We start from the raw sequence: 20090 nt of genomic DNA, 5'->3' as shown, positions 1-20090 counted from the left end.
ATCCACCTGGCTATCCACTGCAGCTGGTCAGCCAAATAGTAATGTTCAAAGCATGGAGCTGCTAAGCCTCCCTGGTCCGTGGACTAGAACAGCTTTTTATTGCTACCCTGTGCCGGGGACCACCCCATATAAAATCCCTGACCATTTTCTCCATGGTGTTAAAAAAGGGAGAGGAAACGTATAATGGCAGGTTCGTAAAATAGTGTAAGAGTCTCAGAAGGGTCACCATTTTTGTGAGTGCTTCTCTGCCTGTTACGGTGAGCAAAAGATCGCTCCATAACTGCATGTGGGGTCTGTTGGTTGCTAGTGCCCTACTCAGACTTCCGTCAAATAGATCCGTTGGCTGACTATATATTCTTATGCCCAGGTTTCGAACGTGTCCACTCTCCACTGCACCCTTCCGCCATTAAGGAGGAAACCTGGGTCACGGTTCCCCTCCCTGAATGAGTATATGCTAGATTTGTCAGCATTTACCCTCAAGCCTGATACTGCTGCAAAATCACCCAGGATCTGAGCTAGCTACCAGGGAATGTTTTCAATGTCACTAAGGTAGACTAGGATGATCTGTGTATAACAACACCTTATGTGTGCCATCACCTAGAGGAATACCATCACTCAACTGTGTGGGTATCATCTCCGCAATGGGATCTATCGCATGCACGAACAGGAGGTGGGACAGTGGACAACCCTGCCTCAGCCCTCTTCACACTGGAATTGCATGCATTACATATGGGCCCATTTTGGCTCTGACAACCGGCTCAATGTAAAGCATTCGGGGCAGCTGTAGAAAGGTGGGGCCTATTAATATTTCTTGAGCCTTGTAAATAGGTAGTCCCAATCTAGGGAATCAAAGGCTCTCTCAATGTCTAATACAAGACAGCCTTACGCCAGGCGTGCGTGGCATCATACGCAATCCGGAAGAAGCTGAGCAAGTTAAGCAAAGTACTGCTGGACAGTACAAAACCATTCTGATCCATGTGGATCAGCGCAGGGACCACCTGTGTGAGTCTGCATCAACCTTTACTAGTATCTTGTAGTCAGTATTGAGCAGAGCAAGAGGCCTAGACGAGCCAATGTCCATTGGGTATTTATCATGTTTTAGTAATGACACCAGGTGTGCCTGTCGCAGAGATGGAGGGAGCTGCTACCTCTCTACAGCTCCATCGTAATGGGCCTGTAGACGTTGTGTGAGCGACACCTGATATGCCATATAGTACTCTTCTGGTTGTCCATCCATCCCCGGCGTCTTACCTGTGGCCAGGGACAATATGGCATCCCTGATCTCATCTGACGAGATCGATTCATTCAGTATTTTGCTACGTGCTGGCGTCACCTTGAGTAGTTGTAGATGGCCTAAAAACTGCTCCAGGCTCTGCATATCAATGTGATATGCAGAGGCTGGAGCAGTTGTGATTGATAGAGCTCAGTGTAGTGTTGTGTCATGGATACGGGTATTTCAAATATGTATATAGTATGAGTCCGATGTCTGTGCGCAGTGGGCCTATTGGCTTACAAGTGTGTTCTTGCTGCATTAGCCAGGCAAGCATCCGAACTGCCCGGTCCGTACGGCAACGGAGGCGTTCTAGCTGTTCAGCGTGTTCTGCGAGCAGTGCCTTCAGGTGGCATGCATCCCTACCTCCCCCTCCCCATATATTTCATGCCGCAGGAGTTGTGTTTCTATTTTTTTAAGGGAGTCAGACAGCTGCCTGCTTATGTTCCAGGTTGCTCTCAGGCAGTGCCCACTTGTTGCTACCTTAAATTCCTCCCATTCCAATGATGCATCACTTGAAGTTCCCTGATTAATCTCAAAGTATTTGAGGATTGCCATTCCCTGGGTTGAACGGAACGCTGGGTCTTCCAGCATAGCTGGTTGGAGACGCCATGTGGGGACCAAGGGATGGTCTGCCTCCCAGGCAAGTTGCACAAAAGGGGGTGGTGATGGACGGAGCATCTGAACCAATCAAACACTCACACCCAGTCAACAGATCTGGGTTTAATCCATTGCCGTTCTTTAGCCCACTCTGTTGCAGCAGTTGGGGGATGTGATCGGAGTGTGTCCGACCTAGGTATTCTATCTTCCAAACAAGGGAGAGCAGAGGGTGTGAACCCACAATACGGTCAAGTCGCACATGGAGTCTGTGTACCGCTGAGTAATATGAATAAACCAGTGTGTCATGGTTAAGGGTGTGCCATATGTCTAGTGGGGCTCAGTGAGTGAGCCAGCCTGCCAGAGCTTGCGCATTAGAGGCAACTGAAGTTGTGGTGAGGGGTGGAATGAACTCTCCAGATCTACATTAAGCACTGAGTTAAAATCACCCCCACCCCAGATACCATGGGATTCCACTTCACGTGGCCAACACGTCAGTTAGGCTGTCCAAGAAAGGGTGCTGGTCCACATTTTGCGCATAAATGGAGCAGCATCTTACCAATCAGTCACCCTCCCACCAATGTTTACCTGCCTTCGGTGTCTGTCACCTCCTCCCCACTTATAAATAGGAGTCCGACCCTTATCCAAATTAGGGCGCCACGCACGTTGGCTGTGCGAACGCTCCGACTCTGTATGTGTCATGTGCTTTTCTTGCAGTACAGTGATGCCAGTGAACTTGCGCTTCAGATCAGAGTATACTGAGTATCTACACACCGGCTTGTGTATACTGTGCATGTTCCATATGACTATGTTTGCTTTTGTCATGTCTGGGTATTATGTTGTTCAGGGTGGCTTACGGTGAGCAGGGTGTGGCAATTCATGAGGTTCGTGGGTGTGCTCTAAAGTAATAATGCTAAAAACAAAGCATGGGTTTGAACAGGAATGTGGATAACTATTAAGGGTGAACTCAAGAGTGACATTCGTCCAAACTGGGGTGCCCAACTATGCAAGTGTGGTGTCTGTTATGGGTGTGTGTGGCTAGTTGGGATTTGTTGATCCCTTGGCATTGTGACCTAGGAATGAGTGTTACCAGCCAGCCCATAACTGCAAGTGTATGCAAGGCATGTGCGTCGCTGACCACGTCATTATGTGGATGTTGCTCGTGTCAATGTGCCCTTGTTTTACATCATGCATGTGATCAATTTTCTTCGGAAAGTTTTCCAGGTGAGCTTCTACTTGCATGTTCATTTCCCCTCACAGTTCCGTGGGCCTGCTCACAGTCATATGATGTCATCTGCCGTTTGTGGCGCAACATCTACGGGTTGGCGACCAATGAGTTTGTCAATTCTGGAAGATGTCGAACCACTGGCAGTTGTCGATCCGGTATGACTCAGGTGGTGGTCCACACTTTGCACCACGGCTCTCCATTCTCCTCTGCTCAGGCTCGAGAGCTGTAGAAGTTGTGGTGACATTTTTGTGGGGGGGCTTTCATGCTTGCCACAATGACGTCCTCTCCTACCAGGCTTCCTCAGGGCATCCTCCATGCATGGCCTGGGCCCTGTCCACAGCCCTGAGTCCTCCAATCAGCCCCAGACCTCGGAAGGTGAATCAAAGAAGTAGGCCACACCTTTTGCAACCACTGTTAGTCTAACTGGGAATAACGGGGAGTAACTGTGTTATAGGTCGCAGATTTGATGCTTCACTGCATTGTAAGTGCTCCGGCGCTGCTGCCCCTGTGCTGTATAGTCATGACCTGGTTGCCATGGACATTGATGTCTGCCAGTTTGCGGGGTTCTCGCAAAATATCACTTCCCAGTCTCTGTAATTGAGCAGTCTGAATAGGAATGTGCATGGACAAGCACCTGGGAGATGTTTATGAGTTAGTACCCAATATGCCCTCTTAACCACAAACTGCGGTGATAGCACCCTGGTTGGGAGCAGTCAGCATACTCCTCTTGATTGCATCCCTCTTATCCTTCCAGAAGGCATATCACGTGGACCTTTATTGCAGCGGGAGCACCCCTCCATGTCCTCTACTTTTTCGGTAAATGCGTGTATTCGGTCTAGTAGGTCTTGTAGGGCCGCAGTATGGCTCTTTGTAGTGGGTTTTAACTCTGTTAGGGATTGCTCCTTTAAGTGATTTTTTCTGCCAAATTATGGTGGTCAACGAGCAGTAGGTTGAAGTTGGAGATGACTTTGTCGATTTTAGACTCCAGAGAAGACCTTGTCTGGTCTAGTGCGGGCCCGATCTTTTCCACTGCAGCCATTACGGAATCGGAATCCAACTTAGTGGAGAGTGCTGTGTTTTGGCGCCTCTCCGGCGTTGTCCCTCTCCACAGGCACTGGCTCTGAGCTGCCAGTGCTTGCATTGGTCTGTTGTGCATTAGTGCCTAAGGGACCCTTTACTAACTGTTGTGTTGTCAACATTCACTGGAAGTGTCTGGTAGCCTTCCTGCCCATGTGTTGTGGGCCGATTTGGTCATGGTATCAGGCAGGTCTGCGTCAAGTCTCCAGTGGCGAGTATTGCACGGCTTGGTCGAGTGCAGGTGCTGCATGCCCACCTCATGCTGTGGACACCCTACATGATGTGAGTATCACCAACAGGGTTTACGGTGGTGTCCAGCCCAGTATCACCTCTCAGTGTGTAGTCTCGGGCATTCAGTCTCTACTGACTACCATTCCTGGATGCAGCTCGAGCAGAGCCAACCGAGGAGGTGCAACATCAGCAGCGCTCTCTAAATGTGGCCTGAATCCATGCCCAAATGTGTTCTGCCCCGATCATTTTGCGGGGGTGTAGTATGCCGAACCAGGGCCTCTTCTGGAGGAGAAGCACCCCTGGCTTACACTTGTGGTACCTCTAGACATCACAACCACGCCCTACGGTCATTGACTGGGGCGGATCTTATCCCCAGACCCGCGCAGCTGTACTTCAAGTGAGGATGCATCACTTGTCTCATGCTCCCCTCTACATGGGGTGTCTCATGCTCCCCTCTACACGGGGTGTCTCATTGACCTGTTTCACTGGCTTCCAGTGGCTCCCATGTGGCCCAGCTCTCAGCGAAGCTCGCCCTGCTCTCCTCCTTCTCTATCATGGTACTGACGCCATCTGACCAGTGATCCTGTCACTTCCAGCTCCTGCGTCCTGGTCAAGGAGCCCCTGCTATACGTTAGGCCTCACATTCCTCATTGGGCTCCGCAGGCCAGGCCTGTGGTGCAGGACTTGATTGTTCCCTTATGACATACAGGGGGCACATCCTTCCTCGCTGTCCATGCAGTTGCAGGCACTGCATTCATTCTGTTCTCATCTTTGGTGAGGGGCAGGTTCACTGCCGCTCGGCACCTCCCCCATTTATGGTATTACATTCTGTTTGGAACCTGGGGTTTGGAGCTCGGGCCCTTCACACGTGTTGGGCCCCAAATGGCACGCGGACGCATGCTGTTTCACCTCAGCTATCACCATACTGAGGTCCGCAGGCAGTGCAACTCATCTGCACCGACCTCCAGCTTGTTCCGCACTCCTTACTGGGCCAGTGTCCCTCCCTGGGTTTACACCACCACAACTGAGTTTGGTGCCTCCTGCGACTCGTCTCCTGCACCCGCATCTGCCGCCAAGGTCTCAGGTACCTGCTCTGTTGATGATCCGCGTGCCCATGGGGACTCTAAGTGATGATCAGCAACTGTACGCATACAGCAGCCTGTTACCTCATCATGAGCCAGATGTAGGTCGCCAAATACCGGTCAGTAACGGCCGATTTCGGCCGTTACGACCGGTATTTGGTTTTTGAGATGTAGGGGGCCCAAATTTGATCGATTCTGTAAATTTACCGAATCGGTAAATTTACCGATTCGGTAAATCTAGATGTAGGTGGCACTGAAAACAGTGCCAGAGGCCCTACAGAATTCGTTATTTACCATCAAATACTATTTGACGGTAAATAACGAATTCATGTGTACATGCACATCTGTGCATGTACACCTGTGCCATGTGGCACACATACATGCCTTAAGGGCATGTATGTGGTTCACATGGCACACAAGCCTGAATCAAGGGTGCAACAGGGTGTCAAAGTGACACCCTGTCCCCCTTGTCAATTCGGTAATTTTACCGAATCGGTATTTACAGATTCGGTAATTGCCATTGGTTCCTAAGGGCCTCAAGGTCCATAGGAATCAATGGCAATTACGGAATCGGTAAATACCGATTCGGTAATTACCGAATATTACAGATTCGTTAAATTATTCGGTAAATATACCTACATAGCATTTACCAATTTGTAAATACCGAATCGGTAAAATTCGGTATTTACGAATCGGTAAATGCCATTTACCTACATCTGGCCCCATATGTGTTACGATGGTGCAGGATTGTCATTCTGTGAAGGATAATTAAAGGATTGATGCTGGAGCTCTAGAAGCTTGCGTCCACCATGGAAGCTGCCTAGCCACAACCCCCTGAAAGTTATAATTGTATTACTGTACTGTGGATTTTTGTCGTTTAGGTCTTGATTGGTGTAGATAAACTGGTGGGGTGTCCATTTGTAGTGTTTTCACTGTATTACTGTTTGTGTTCACATGTGCTTTAAACACTACCTTTGGTATAAGCCTGTCAGCTCGTGCCAAGCTACTAAGGGAGTGAACAGAGGTTATTTTAAAAGTGTATCTCGCTTACTCTGACTGGGAAGATGGGTCCCTACTTGGACAAAGGTACCTACCTCTGCCAACTAGAGACCCCCATTTCTAACAGGGGTGATGGGGTGGGAGGCAGCAACCTGTGCAACACTAACCAGCCCTTTAATTTCTTGAAATAAGAACACATCCTTATATCTGGACACCCCACCCATGAGGTTAATCTGTCACCCACAGCCCACTACATCTAGAATCATCACTATGATCTGATGCACTATCTACAATCAGGTTACTGATTCCAAAGTAAATAACAGTAAATTAAAAACAATCTTACTTTATCCTTCAGCGCACAGCCAAGTTCACCGATCTTTTGCACTAAATGTGGCAGGACAGTGCCTAACTACAAAAGAAAGAAGCACAAAGGTGAGAAGAGCCCTCCAAAGGCAGTAAAAACAGTTTTTCCGTTCAATAACTGAAGATGTAAAACTATTGGTACTTATTGCCACAGTTAAAAGGTTTTGCCTTTCATTTACCATATTCTATGGCAATGACAGGACACAATTGATCAAATGATTACAATAATCATTGCTACCATTGAGACGGCACAATGACATACATAAGCAAACGTTTGCTTATTTTTGGCCTTTAGATTCTCACATGAAGTGTGCCAGGAATCATTTTTTTTAATTGCTTTATTTAGGATGATACATACATAGCTCACATTTGTATGCAAGAGACAATCAACGTTTTGTAAAGGACCAATTCACAGCAGAGTATACGTACAGTCACAGTAATGCATAGCAGTTTCATGGACTACCTCATTTCCTATCTCATCAATACAATCCGTGGATACATCATTGTATGGTGCATGACAAGAACTACACATCTTTCACATATGTCTCTGGGGGAGCCAACCAACAGGGGCGGGGTCTACTACTTCACGGGTTCCACAGAAGTTTCCTATTCGCCAGCATCCAGGTGTGCCAACAAGTATGACTGGAGTGGGCCCAATATATCCCTTGGGCGTGAAGCAGTCAGTAGCAGTTCGGCATATAAGCTTGTCTGATCCTGCCATAAAATCATATCACCCATCTATTCCTTCAATTTAAGTGCCCTCCCTCTGCCCCACCGACATGCTACCTGCCGTTTTGCCAACATTAGTCCAAAGAACACATATTTGCGGTGTTTTGCCGGGATCTGCTCAATATAGCCAAGTAGAGCCACCAAGGGAGCCCTTGGGAGTTGTATGGAAACCATATGGTCTAGTGCGGTGAGGACCATATTCCAATATTCGTATACACCTGGACAAGACCAAGCTAAATGATGGAAGTCAGCAGATTCCGCTCTGAATCTGTCACATCTACTCGTGTCTTGCAGACCAAATTTGTATAATGTTAATGGAGTATAGTAACTACGCTGAAGAAATTTGTAGTGAGTGATGCGCAGGGGGCTATTCAAGGAAATTTGTTCAGTTTGTTTACAACAAAATACCCATTGTGTGTCAGTGAGGGGGTGTTCCAATTCAGCTGATCCATTTTTTGCTGGTGGAACATGTGGAATATGGAGCATCAGTATATGTAGCATGGTATAGTGCAGACACTAGATGTGAGTCTGTGGGTGTATGTAATACATGGTGTAATGGTGAAAGCAACATAGGCTGCGCTGGATACTCCAGTGTGCACTCTTTTAGCCCATGCTGTAAGCAGGTATATACAAATGTTTCCATTGTAGTGGACGGTGGGTCTGAGAAGAGTTGGTGTAATGTGCGGAATTTACCAATTAAATTTTAATCGCCCCATTGGCAAATATTCCGGGCCGTCTTTCTAAACACCCCTTCCTGCAGCAAGGGGCTCTGTAGATGATATACCAAGGGTAGCAGTGGCGAGTATAAATATGCTGTTTGTGCTCATCTTGCTATATGTTGCCAGGCCTTGAGCATGCAACCCATGGAGGTGGGATGTGATTCTCGGGGCTTGAGCGTTGAGAGTATTTCCCCCTCTAATGGGATAGGGTGTGCGAGCCAGTGTTCAGTTGCTACATGAGGTGTGTATCGAGGGGGGCTGAACCAAAAATGGGCAAAGTGTGCCTGAGAGCACAAGAAGTATAATTTGAAATTGGGAATATCAAATCCCCCCTGTGCACATGAACGTATTAGTGTGTCCCATTTTATCCGGAGTTGTTTGCCTCCCCATATCAGCCTGATCTGTCCTGCACGTAGGCTAGAGTAAAAATGTTTACCCTGGTCGTATGGGATATTTAAGAACAAATATAAACATTTAGGTAAGATTACCATTTTTATTAGGGAGATGCAACCTGCTATGTTTAATGGAAGTGCATTCCAACGAGTCACACATCAGTGATATGGTCCATTGTGCGCCCATAATTCAGCCGCATCAGCTCCTCCCGCTCCGCCGTAATTGTGATCCCTAAGTATCTCACCTCGCCATTACACCAGGCTATGGAATAATCTATAGCAAATGGTGTAGCAACTTCAGTCAGTGGGAAAACCTGAGATTTAGCCCAGTTTATATGAATCCCTGATATGCCACCAAACTTAACGAACTCCCTGAGTAGTGGATTCAGATTGTGACGCGGTTCTTTGACATAGAGTGTGACATTGTCTGCGTATAATGATATAAGTATGGGGTGTAAGAAACATTGTAACCCACTCTCATGATGGTGTGTTCTAATTTTGGCTGCTAGGGTCTCCATTGCAAAGGCGAATAGTAGGAGGGATAATTGGCACCCATGGCAAGTGCCCCTCGAAAGTGCGATCGGGGACGAGACCAGTCCATTTACTTGGACTTTGGCCGTGGGTGCTGTGTATAGTAGATTGATATAGTTCATGAATCTGTTAGGGATACCCAAACATTGGAGTATTGTGAAAAGGTAACCCCATTCTACCAAATCAAAGGCTTTTGTGGCATCTAGAAAGACCTCCGCTAGTTCCAGTTTGGGTCTACATTTTGAAGTATGGAAAAGAATGTCCACCAATTATGAGCGGTAGCCTGCCAGGGATGAAGCCGGCCTGGTCTGTTAAGACCGACGTATCCATCAGGAGCTTGAGCCGGATGGAAGTGAGCTAGGAATCATGTTTTAATCAACCACGTCCTTCTGTCATTACCCATTTGGAACTGGTAAAATTTGTAACTTTTACCTTCAGGGCCCCATTCCTTCTTGAATTTGGGATGCCCACTCACAATACTTAGGGGCAGATCTACAAAAAAGTGCAGCAGCGGAGACATACATTTAGGAGTCAGATGATGATACTGACTCTACCCCTGGAGTCTTTTTAAAACTATTTGCACAATCTTTGCTTTCTGTTTTGTTCCAACAGTTTTCTTGTTTTAAAATTGTGTGCTGTGGCTCTCTTACCCACACTTCTACCTCAGCTGATCAGTTGTTTCCACGCAGCACTCTGGTCCACCACACGGTTTCCCCCTTGTTGTGGAGACTGCCGGCTCTTTGAAATTCCGGTCTGCTGTTTGCGTGGGGCTGCTGGGGGTGGAGCGGGCTGCCTATATAAGTCACATGTTGTACCCGTCGCACAGCGGACGTGGGCAGCGGGCGTGCCAAAGGTGCAACAAAAGAAGGAGAATAAATATGGATAAGAAATGTTTAAAAGATGGCTAAAAAATGAGTATCGAATTAAAGCAGACTGTGAATGGTTACATGTTGCTGTGCGACTGGTGTTGGGGTGACATGAGTTACCCCACCCTTCTTCGTGGATACAAAGGTGCACCAAAGGCAAGCCCATCTGCACCCGTCCGGTGCTAGGGGCCAACCATCATGCCCGTTTTACTACTTACTCAGCAGCTGAACTGAGACAATTACAGGGGACGTGGACCTTAGACCCTGAGATTCTGTTTATCCTTAACGAGTTAGGGATCTCGGCACTTGAGGATACAATGTTAGGAGTCGCTTATGGTGGGGAAACCTATACAAACGACAAGGCCCCTTCAGTTACTATTACTCCTGAGGTGAAGGATATTGCAATCAGCTATTTGAACACTTGTTCAATGGTAAAACATCAGCTCGAATTATTTCAGCTTATTGACTCTGATAAACCTGATATCCTCCTACTTTCAGACTCGTGTCTCTCTGATGAATGTGCCCCTGAAATGGTGGCAGTAGTACCTGATAATTACTGCATTCTTCTGTTAAACAGGCCCTTAGGTAAAGCTGGGGGAGGGGTTGCAGCTGTTATTCATCGAAACTTCAGTTTACTGTACTGGGGATCACAGGTATCCCTTTAATTGACAGTCTAATACTGAAATTTAAATCATCCCAATATTCTTTTATCTGCTGTTTATTTTATAGACCTCCCTATCTCATGCCCACATTCCCTCAATTGTTGGGTGAAATGATTTCACACTTAGCTATAAACTATGCCAGACTTCTCATAATTGGTGATTTCAATTATTGGCCCAGTGACGTACGGGGAAGTACTGAATCCTTAGATATCACTGATCTTCTTTCTGGAATGAACTGCATCCAACACATGAAGAAGGTACCCACATAAAGGGGCATATTCTAGAATAAGTTTGGTCCTCTAACTTAGAAATTTCTAAGCCTACAATTTCCCTGTGCACCTAGTCAGACCACCATCTTATCCCATTCACGATATCTAGTATTTACCCTCCCAAAAATTACAGGAAATAAATCCCTTGGCCAGAAATTGGAACTGTGTCAAAATTAGTGACTTCTGCTCACTATTAACTGCCACTGTCCCTATGGCACAGGAACCATTTGACATTCAGGCTAAAAATATCGAGATGTGGATTGAATCTGCCAGCAATCATATCATCCCCTTAAGAATATCAGAATTAAGCAATCTCATGATGCCCAACGTTAGTTTTCCAATGATTTGAAATTTAATAAACTGGCACTACGGCAAGCTGAACACGTGGAGGCAGGATTATTCCTTGGACAAAAAAGCTCTCTATGTAACACAACTAAAAAAATACAAAAAAGCCATTCTTCAGACTAAGGTAGACTATTTCTCCTTAAAAATTATTAACTCGGCTAATAAGCCCAAAGATATTTTCTCTATAGTGGACAAACTCACCAACCCAGACGGAGTCACTATGAAACTCTTTCCATCGCAGGCCTTATGTGACTCTTTCAATTCTTATTTTATTGAGAAAATCGCCATTATCAAGGCCAGCATCTCTCCTCCCATGTCCACACTGCCATCTCCTGATCTATGCAAAAATCCACTTCTTCTAGACCAAATCCCCTTAATCTCAAAGGAAAATTGTTTCACTCTACTCAAAAGAGTCAGCTCTGGCTCTCCCACTGACTGCTGCCCGCCTCATATTCTACGTGAAGCTTTTCTTACCTCCCCGGATCCTCCCCTTTTATTTCTCAACAATTCCCTCAAATTGGGTATTGTCCCCTGCACCCTCAAAATTGCTGAAATTGTCCCCATCTTGAAGAAACCCAATTCAGATCCTCTGGTCCTCAGGAATTACCGCACCATTTCTCTGTTGCCTTACTTAAGTAAAATTTTAGAAGCCCACATGACAGACTGCCTTTGTTCCTTTATCGAACAATCTCACTTTCTTGACTCTCGCCAGACAGGATTTAGACCTGCCCACTCAACCGAGTCAGTCATTCTTGCAGTCAAGGATGAGCTCAGAGGGAGAGCTGACAAGGGCCTCACCCAGGCTCTGAAACACCTTGATTTATCAGCCACATTTGACATGGTCGATCATTGTCTCCTGATCGACAGTGTTAGCATCGCCAGGATACAGGGAATGGCACTAAAGTGGATCTCTTCCTACCTTAGTGACCAATTCCAAGCAGTTTGCCTTGCTCGTTTCTCTTCTCACAAAAATAAATTAACTTGTGGGGTTCCCCAAGGGTCTTCCCTTTCTCCCTTTCTGTTTAACTTGTACCTTTTACCTCTGATTCGGTCCTTACGCGGAAAAATGGTCGAAACTTTCAACTATGCTGATGACCTACAGTTAGTGTTTGACATTAATTCTTCCGCCTCCTAAGTGTTTAACTTGCAATCTGCTATGAGTTTTATCAGTGATTGAATGAATGATAATCACTTGAAATTCAACTCTGATACCACTGAGCTGATTCTCACGGGTGGAACTGTTAACCCATGGAATTTTAACTTTTGGCCCTCTATGCTGGGCAGCCCTCCACTCCCCGGTAGCTTTGTTAAGAGCCTGGGGGGTCCTGATCAGCAGTTACTTATCCATGAAGGCCCGGATCAGCTCAGTGGTCTCCTCTTGTTTTTACCACCTTCGAAGAATCCATAAGATCAGTAGATTCTTGACCACTGAGGACTTGACTCTGGTTGTCTTAGTCAGCAAGGCTGATTGCCCGTCAACCTATACGACATCATATCAAACCCTTGATGATGATTCTACACTGGCTCCTAGTGGCCAAACCCTGTGCATTCAAACTAGGATGTACCATCTTTAAAACCTTAGCCGGGAATGGCCCAGATTCATTTCCTCGAGGATCCAGCACTATATTACTTCTCAGAATTTACTCTCCTCCAACTCAAATTTCTTGATTACCCCTTCGCATAAACGTAAAAAACATGGAGGGCTTAGCTTTGCAGTCCTGGCTCCGTAATTTTGGAATTCGCTCCATATGGAAGTGAGGTTGGCAACCCCTTATGAGCAATTCAGGAAATTGCTAAAGACTTTCATTTTCTCAGTCATGTCAGTTAGCCTATTGTGCTGTAAATGCTACTTTCTCCTTTGACTTCAGCGCCATGAAACCGCCTGGTGTAGGTGCGCTTTATAAGCACTTTTAACATAACATAACAGCGCAGCACTGCAAGCTCTTTGGCTCCGCCATGCTGCGGCACTTTCAGAGCACAGGAATGCTACATATTTACTATGATATGTCGCATTCCTGTGCCCTCCCCTGCACTGGCGCAAAATGGGGCTGAGCAATGGGGTGATTGTTTTTGCGCAGGAAGGGGCACCTTCCAGCACAAAAACAATCACTAAAGTAATTTTCCACTTTTGATGAATGCTGTAGAATGCAGCATGCATTGATCCATGCAATGCTTCATCCCCTGGTGAGGCGTAGCATTGACACGGAATTCCAGATTTTCGATTCCTCGTAAATCTGGAAGTGTCTCATTCCATGTGTATTGCGTGGGAACACCCACAGCAACAGCCATGGAACGCCCCTTCCATGCAAAGTGCTGCGTGTGAAGGGGCCATATTTACAAGGATAGGAAAAGTCAAGCAGGGTGGCTTTTCCTTTCCTTGTAAATATGGAGAAGTGAAATGCGCCTGCAGTACATCACAAAAAAAGACATACTGGTGGCGCAGGGGACTCATAAATCTGCACCTAAGAATATAAATCTTTTTGGAGGGCCAGGCACTTGTGTGACCCACTTATGTCCAGACTAGCCTCTCCCCCGACTAATCTTTTTGTCAGTTTAGGTGGTTTTCTGCTTGCACCTTTTTCAGTCAGGTACACTGGTACATTTCTGTGGCTGGGCAATTCTCTTGCTCACTAACTTACTTTGGAATTCTAATTCCTAAACTGGAACTTATACCTCATTTCACTGCAATCCAACACTGCAGACATCAGCTGTCATCACTAGGAGTTCTAAGCAAATAATTCAGTTAGCTATTCGAGCATTTTCCATTACGTTTCTTTTCCCTCAAAGTTAACCCCCACTTAAATTGCTGCCTTACATGCCCTCTTAGTTCACCCAGATGAACTCTAACCCGCCGGATTGATGATTCAGATTGTGATGGATTTGAAAGTTGTGAAAATAGTGGGGTGGCTGTTTCCCTACTCCCTACATCATGAATATTGTCAACAGCACTAAAATGTTTTGAGAAAGGCCAGCAGCCAAATTCGATCTAAGCCTGTCCATCTATCCAGTGTCTACAACATTTAAGTTGATCATATTAACTTCCTTTGCATTTTCCATATGTATTTAGCTTCCTAGGAAGGTGACATAGAGGAAAGAACAATAGATCTGCCTGATTAGTCTAGGGTAGCATTTTTTATAATGTAATTGGAAGAGTTCAAGTTTCCTAGGGTATGCCTTAATGATCACACAGAAGCTCCTTGATGTATTTTTTCACCTCCCACTCATGTCAGGGCCTTTTGTACAGATATGAGCAAATGTTATTGCCATGTCCTCTAACTTCTCTGGCATTATCTTATCAGTTCTAGTTGCCAGAGCCCTTCTTTCTATTGAACAAAACCCCCATTAGCCTCCCTCAAAGTCAGGACTTTCTGGCATTATGGTTGGAGTGGAAGATGCCTTCACAAAGCCTGCCACCTCGATAGAGAGATTCATGGAAACTATGAGAAATGACTAAACTCTATGAGCTCTCAAACTCATAGGCATTCCCTCGCTAAAATCCTAAGATGTGACCTTGCCAGTATTAAGCTTCAACCTACACAACCCTTGCCCAGGACACTTTTTAGAATGCCCTACCTCAATACATTAAACAATTATTCCGAAAACATTAGCATTTCTTTTTCTAATGCTAACAAAGCTTACCAAACGTAATCTCCAGTACCCACCTGTCCTAGGCCTCTTTTGCCCACCACCAACCTCCTGAATTGTTCATCATACCTGTGTACCTGACCTGCACGTATAGGAACATGACCAGACACAGGAGGATTTATGCACAGATGTAATGCTTTCAAGAAAGCATGTATGAGAACCAGTCTTATTATTCCAAAACATTTCCTCTTGCATTTGATGCAAATGCAAATGTATTAAGACCTAGGCCACAAACAACTGCGGTCCCAGGCTGAAATGCCAGAAACCTGTCCTCAGAAGCTTGTTTCCGGTCCAGGGAAGACATGGCTTGGCAGTTTCCGGCTGGACTGTTCCCATGAGGCACAGGGTCAGACTGATTTACATATAGTGATGTCTGAACTGGGGTGGCAGAGTGGGCTAAAGAACGGTGATGGATTAAACCCAGATCTTTTGACTGGGTGTGAGTGTTTGATTGATTCAGATACTCCGTCCATCACCACCCCCTTTTGTACCGCAGATTAACATGATAGCCATGAACTGGTGCCTACTGTCTCCATTATTGCTCATGTTAGACGTTATCAATATTTCCTCTATTTTCAACAAGCTGTGCATGAGAAGATATTGTCACTTGATAATATAATGGAAGAAAATGACAGTCAGAGCCAGTATGGCATGCTGGAATATGAGGTCATGTACTTTGTGCTACAAAATGTCTGGGTCCCTTCCAATATTGCTTCCACGGATATTTTATAGGCATCTTTATTTTGAAGTTCAAAGACAATATTTCGATTTTTTTCACACAATCTAGAACCCCACATTAGTCATGTGTGGCTTGTGCTTATAAACCCTGTCCTGGCAACTTGTGGAAAAGTTGGAGAAAACCAATCCATGTTTTTACTGGACAGTTCCTAGGGTTTTTGTTAATGTCTTAAGGCCAGTGGCTGGAACCAGCTAAGATTATTATTGTTGAACAGGCTCCAACCCCAAAATCCATCTAAGCGGTACAACACTTCTTGAGTTTGGTTATCTCTTATCAGTTGGGTTTCTCTAATTTCCCTCAGATAGTAACCTCAATATTTTAATTTCTAATAAAAGGAAGAAGGTTCTAGAGGACTCCCAAAGCCTTTCAGTTAATCAAGACTAAACTCAAAAGGGCCCTAATCTTGATACACACGCATGCTATCAATATTTCTATGTTGAGGCAGGTATATTTAGAAATGAGTAGAAACTATCTCATCCCAATCTGGGAAACCTTCTCCTGATGCATGTTATATCAGGAAATTATGTTACAATGTGATAGGTAGCAATATTGGACAGTCAAGGAGGTGTTCTAGGAGTGGAATCACTATGCTTTATAGTCCCGACATCAAATTATCTACAGATCACTATCAAAGTCAACATTTTAAATCTGCTCAGTTGTGATGACTTCTCTTCCCGGATTATGAGTGCCTAATAAATTGGACAATGCAACAGAATGACAGATACCCTCTCCTGGAACAGAAAGCACCAGAGAAACGTGTATCAACACTGATCATCCCAATTGAATATATCATTGTTATCATGGGTGATGACTTCAACAACAAGATAAGATCAGAAACTGTGTGTTTGGAACTGGGATGGCTAATTGTCAAGATGGGTGACTGGTTGATCAAAATCTACTGCATAGGAATGGGGAATTGTATCTTCTCTCACAGGACTTAAAACTATTTGTCTTAAGGCTGGACACAACACACACTTGGATAGTCCTTTGGAGACGACTAAGACTTACAGCCACAGGGTATTGTTGGGAGATATTTGTTAAGAATGCCAGAGCATATGTCGGAACTTGTGACATGTATCGTCTCCTAAGCTGAGAGAAAACAGCATTGAGGACTCATATCATTCATCTCTGTGCCTCCCATTCGTTGCTATTCTGATTACACAAACCTGATACCCAACTTGACCAGGTGTATGATTTTGCCTTTTTGATGGCTGGGGTGGTAGGTCTTCTCATGTAAAATATTCATTTCCTTGAAGAATTTCCCTCCATGATGAAGATTTAGATCTTGGTGGATGGGTTACTCCATCACAACAGTGATGGATATCCCGTCCACCAAAATATAAATTTCATAGGGTATAATGGGATTTATATGTAGGAACCCATCCGCCATGCATAGGCAACATTTACCCCACTTACTGGATGATGCAGGAAGAATGTGTCCCAACCCGTCCATGTAGGAGCAAAAAAAAGAAAATCAATGCTATTGTGCAAAAAAACACAGAATGACCTACACAAAGCCAAAACTAGAAAACGTTTGTTTACTTGAAAAACTGAACGCCTCAGCTATCTGTTCCAAGTGAGCACACGTGGTGTCCATGAAAGCATCTGGCTAGCATGACATTTCATGTTGCAAACGTGGGTCTTGGATAATTTTTAAATGAATATTGACATTATCCCTTTATCTTTTTGACTAGGACTAAACTGCAGCTGGGCCTTTACACCTTCCCTGTCAGATACCCAGCTTAAAAAACCAAGATCAATCATTCAAATACAAAGTTTTCACAATCTTAGATTCCCAGCAGAGAGGCAGCCTGTTGATTTACCTATTGTCTATTGAAATTTGTGGTGTAGAGGAAAGTACATGACACCCTGCCAGCCTGGATTATGACTGACAACTTATGCGTTCCTTCCATCATCAGTATCAACAAAAGCAAGGCCCTGGGAGAGTTCCTAAACAGTCGGGGCGCTGTCAGGATTCATATGTTAGCTTTACAGAATGCACCATGACCTATTGCCATATTGTCCTTCTCAGACATGTGAAGGTTCTTCAAATTGCCCATATAATGATGCCTGAAGAGCTTTATATAGGGCTCATGGGAAATTGTACTGTGATTGTAATCATTATATTATATTTGTAGAAGCACATAAGGGCGATTTATCTAAGGATGATAGTGGAAGACGATGCTTGACCCTGCTCCAGGCAGGTCGCTCCCCCACGCCGCGACAGCACCACCTGTTGCGCTGTAAGTCTGCTTGCTCTGTATTGCTTGTTTATTGCCTAATTGTTCGCTTTTTCCCCCTTGGTACCTGTGCCTGTGCCCTCCTTTGCCTTCTGCCCCACTTTCCCGCCTCTGTGTCCCCTGCGGCGCCACCCTCTGCTCGCCCATTCATCCACTACCCCCCTTCCAGCTGCTCCTCCCTCCCACCTCCACTTCTTATGGCGGCCACTGGGCGGTGAGGAGAGTGACCCTTGACCCTGCTCCAGGCAGGTCACTCCCCCATGCCGCAATAGCACCACCTGTTGTGCCATAAGTCTGCTTGCTTTGTATTGCTTTTTTATTGCTTAATTGTTCGTTTTTTCTCCCCTTCAGTTATCATTGCTTCAATCTGTGCCCTGTGCCTTCATTTTCCCTCTGTCCCCTCACCGCTCCTGCCCCCGTCTTTCCCGCCGCTGTGCCCCCTGCTGCATATTCCCCCCTACTTGTACTGTATTGCCTCTGCTTAGCTCTTAAATTGCTTGTTTCTCCTCCTTCACCCTGGTTTCTGTGCCCTGTGTATTGCCTCTGATTTTAAACCTTTAAATTGTGTGTTTTTTCTCCTTCACCCTTGGTTCCTGTGACTGTGCCCTCCTTTGCCTTCTGTTCCCTCACCGTTCCTGCCCTTATTTCCTGCCGCTGTGTCCCCTGTGGCACTGCCCCCGTTCACCCATTCGTCAACTCCCCTCTCCCAGCTGCTCCTCCCTCCCACCTCCTCTTATATGGCGGCACATGCGCTGGCGCACCGCTGGCGCACCGAAGAAACACCTAAGGCAAACCCGTCTGCGCCCATCCGCGCCTGGACCACGCCCAGCGCCAGAATTCCTGGCCCCGCAAAATCCACAACGCCTGTATCCGCTAGGATGCCAGCACCCTCCTCGCGCTCAACACCAGACGATCACAGTCCTGCTTCTTGGCCACCCTGAAGCGCACCCAGAAACCCTTCACCTGCCGGAACTGCAGCTTCACCAGCATCCGCCCACCAAGCCACCCACTGTGAAAGAACGCAACAACCTTAGATGCATCCTTCTCAACACCCGCTCTGCCCGCAGACACGCCGTTGAACTCTGGGACCTACTCGACTTAACCTCCCCAGACGTCACCTTCCTGACGGAGACCTGGCTGAACCCCTCCTCGGCAACCCAACATTGCCATAGCCATCCCGGATGGCTACAAGATCACCCGCAGGGACTGTGCCAATGGAGTAGGAGGAGGAATCTCCATCGTCCACAGGAACACTCTCAGAGTCTTGACCAACACCGACGACACCCTCAGCACCGCGGAACACCTACACTACCAGATCCACACCGATCCCAACACCACCCTGAGAGGAATACTTGTCTACAGACCCCCCGGACCACGGCCACAGTTCAGCAACTCCATCGTCGACTTCGACAGTACACACGCCCTCGCCTCCACAGACTACATCCTCCTCGTGGACCTGAACTTCCACCTTGAGAACAACAACAACGCAACTCCACCACCCTGATCGCCAACCTCGCCAACCTCGGACTCAGACAACTCGTCACCACACCCACACACTCCGACGGCCACACAATTGACCCCATCTTCTCCACAAGCTCCCACGCTACCTTCAACCACACCACGAAACTCCACTGGACCGACCATCGCTGCATCCAGTTCACCTTCCGGAAACCCTCCATGCATCACTGCACCCAACAGATGCCTCGCTGCTGCTGGAGCAAAGTCACTGAAGATCAGCTAACCATCACCCTAGCCCAGAGCCCATCCTCCGACTCCACCGACACTGCCGCCCACAACCTCAGACAACGGATCGACGACTGTGCCAACACCCACGCCCCAATCAAGAAACCCTCCAACAGACACATCAGCAAGAAAGCCAACTGGTTCACGGAAGACCTCCAGGCCTGCAAGCAAATCTGCTGTAAGCTAAAGAAGAAATGGCACCACAAACACCGGACAGCCACGCAGCCCACAAGAACGCCACACGCAGAGACCATCAACTCATTAGATCCGCCAAAAAAACCTCCTTCAAAGACCGCCTAGACAACACCGCTCACAACAGCAAAGAGCTCTTCAACATAGTGAAGGAACTCTCTAACCCCAGCT

General features: G+C 46.4%; 1 protein-coding gene across 3 annotated transcripts in view; it reads right to left on the bottom strand.

Moving 5' to 3' along the window:
- The window catches only part of LOC147703275 (uncharacterized), a 166166-nt gene that overhangs the window by 71769 nt on the left and 74307 nt on the right, over positions 1-20090 (bottom strand). For all 3 annotated transcript variants that reach the window (XM_086931730.1, XM_086931732.1, XM_086931731.1), the window contains one exon: positions 6828-6893. In XM_086931730.1, coding sequence (XP_086787856.1) covers positions 6828-6893 — 66 coding nt within the window. The remainder of the gene's footprint in view (positions 1-6827; positions 6894-20090) is intronic.

Source organism: Lissotriton vulgaris, chromosome 7, assembly GCF_964263255.1.
Source record: "Lissotriton vulgaris chromosome 7, aLisVul1.2, whole genome shotgun sequence".
Classification (NCBI taxonomy): Eukaryota; Metazoa; Chordata; class Amphibia; order Caudata; family Salamandridae; genus Lissotriton; species Lissotriton vulgaris.
The sequence above is the reverse complement of the archived record's forward strand: the minus strand, read 5'-3'. Positions and strand labels throughout refer to the sequence as shown.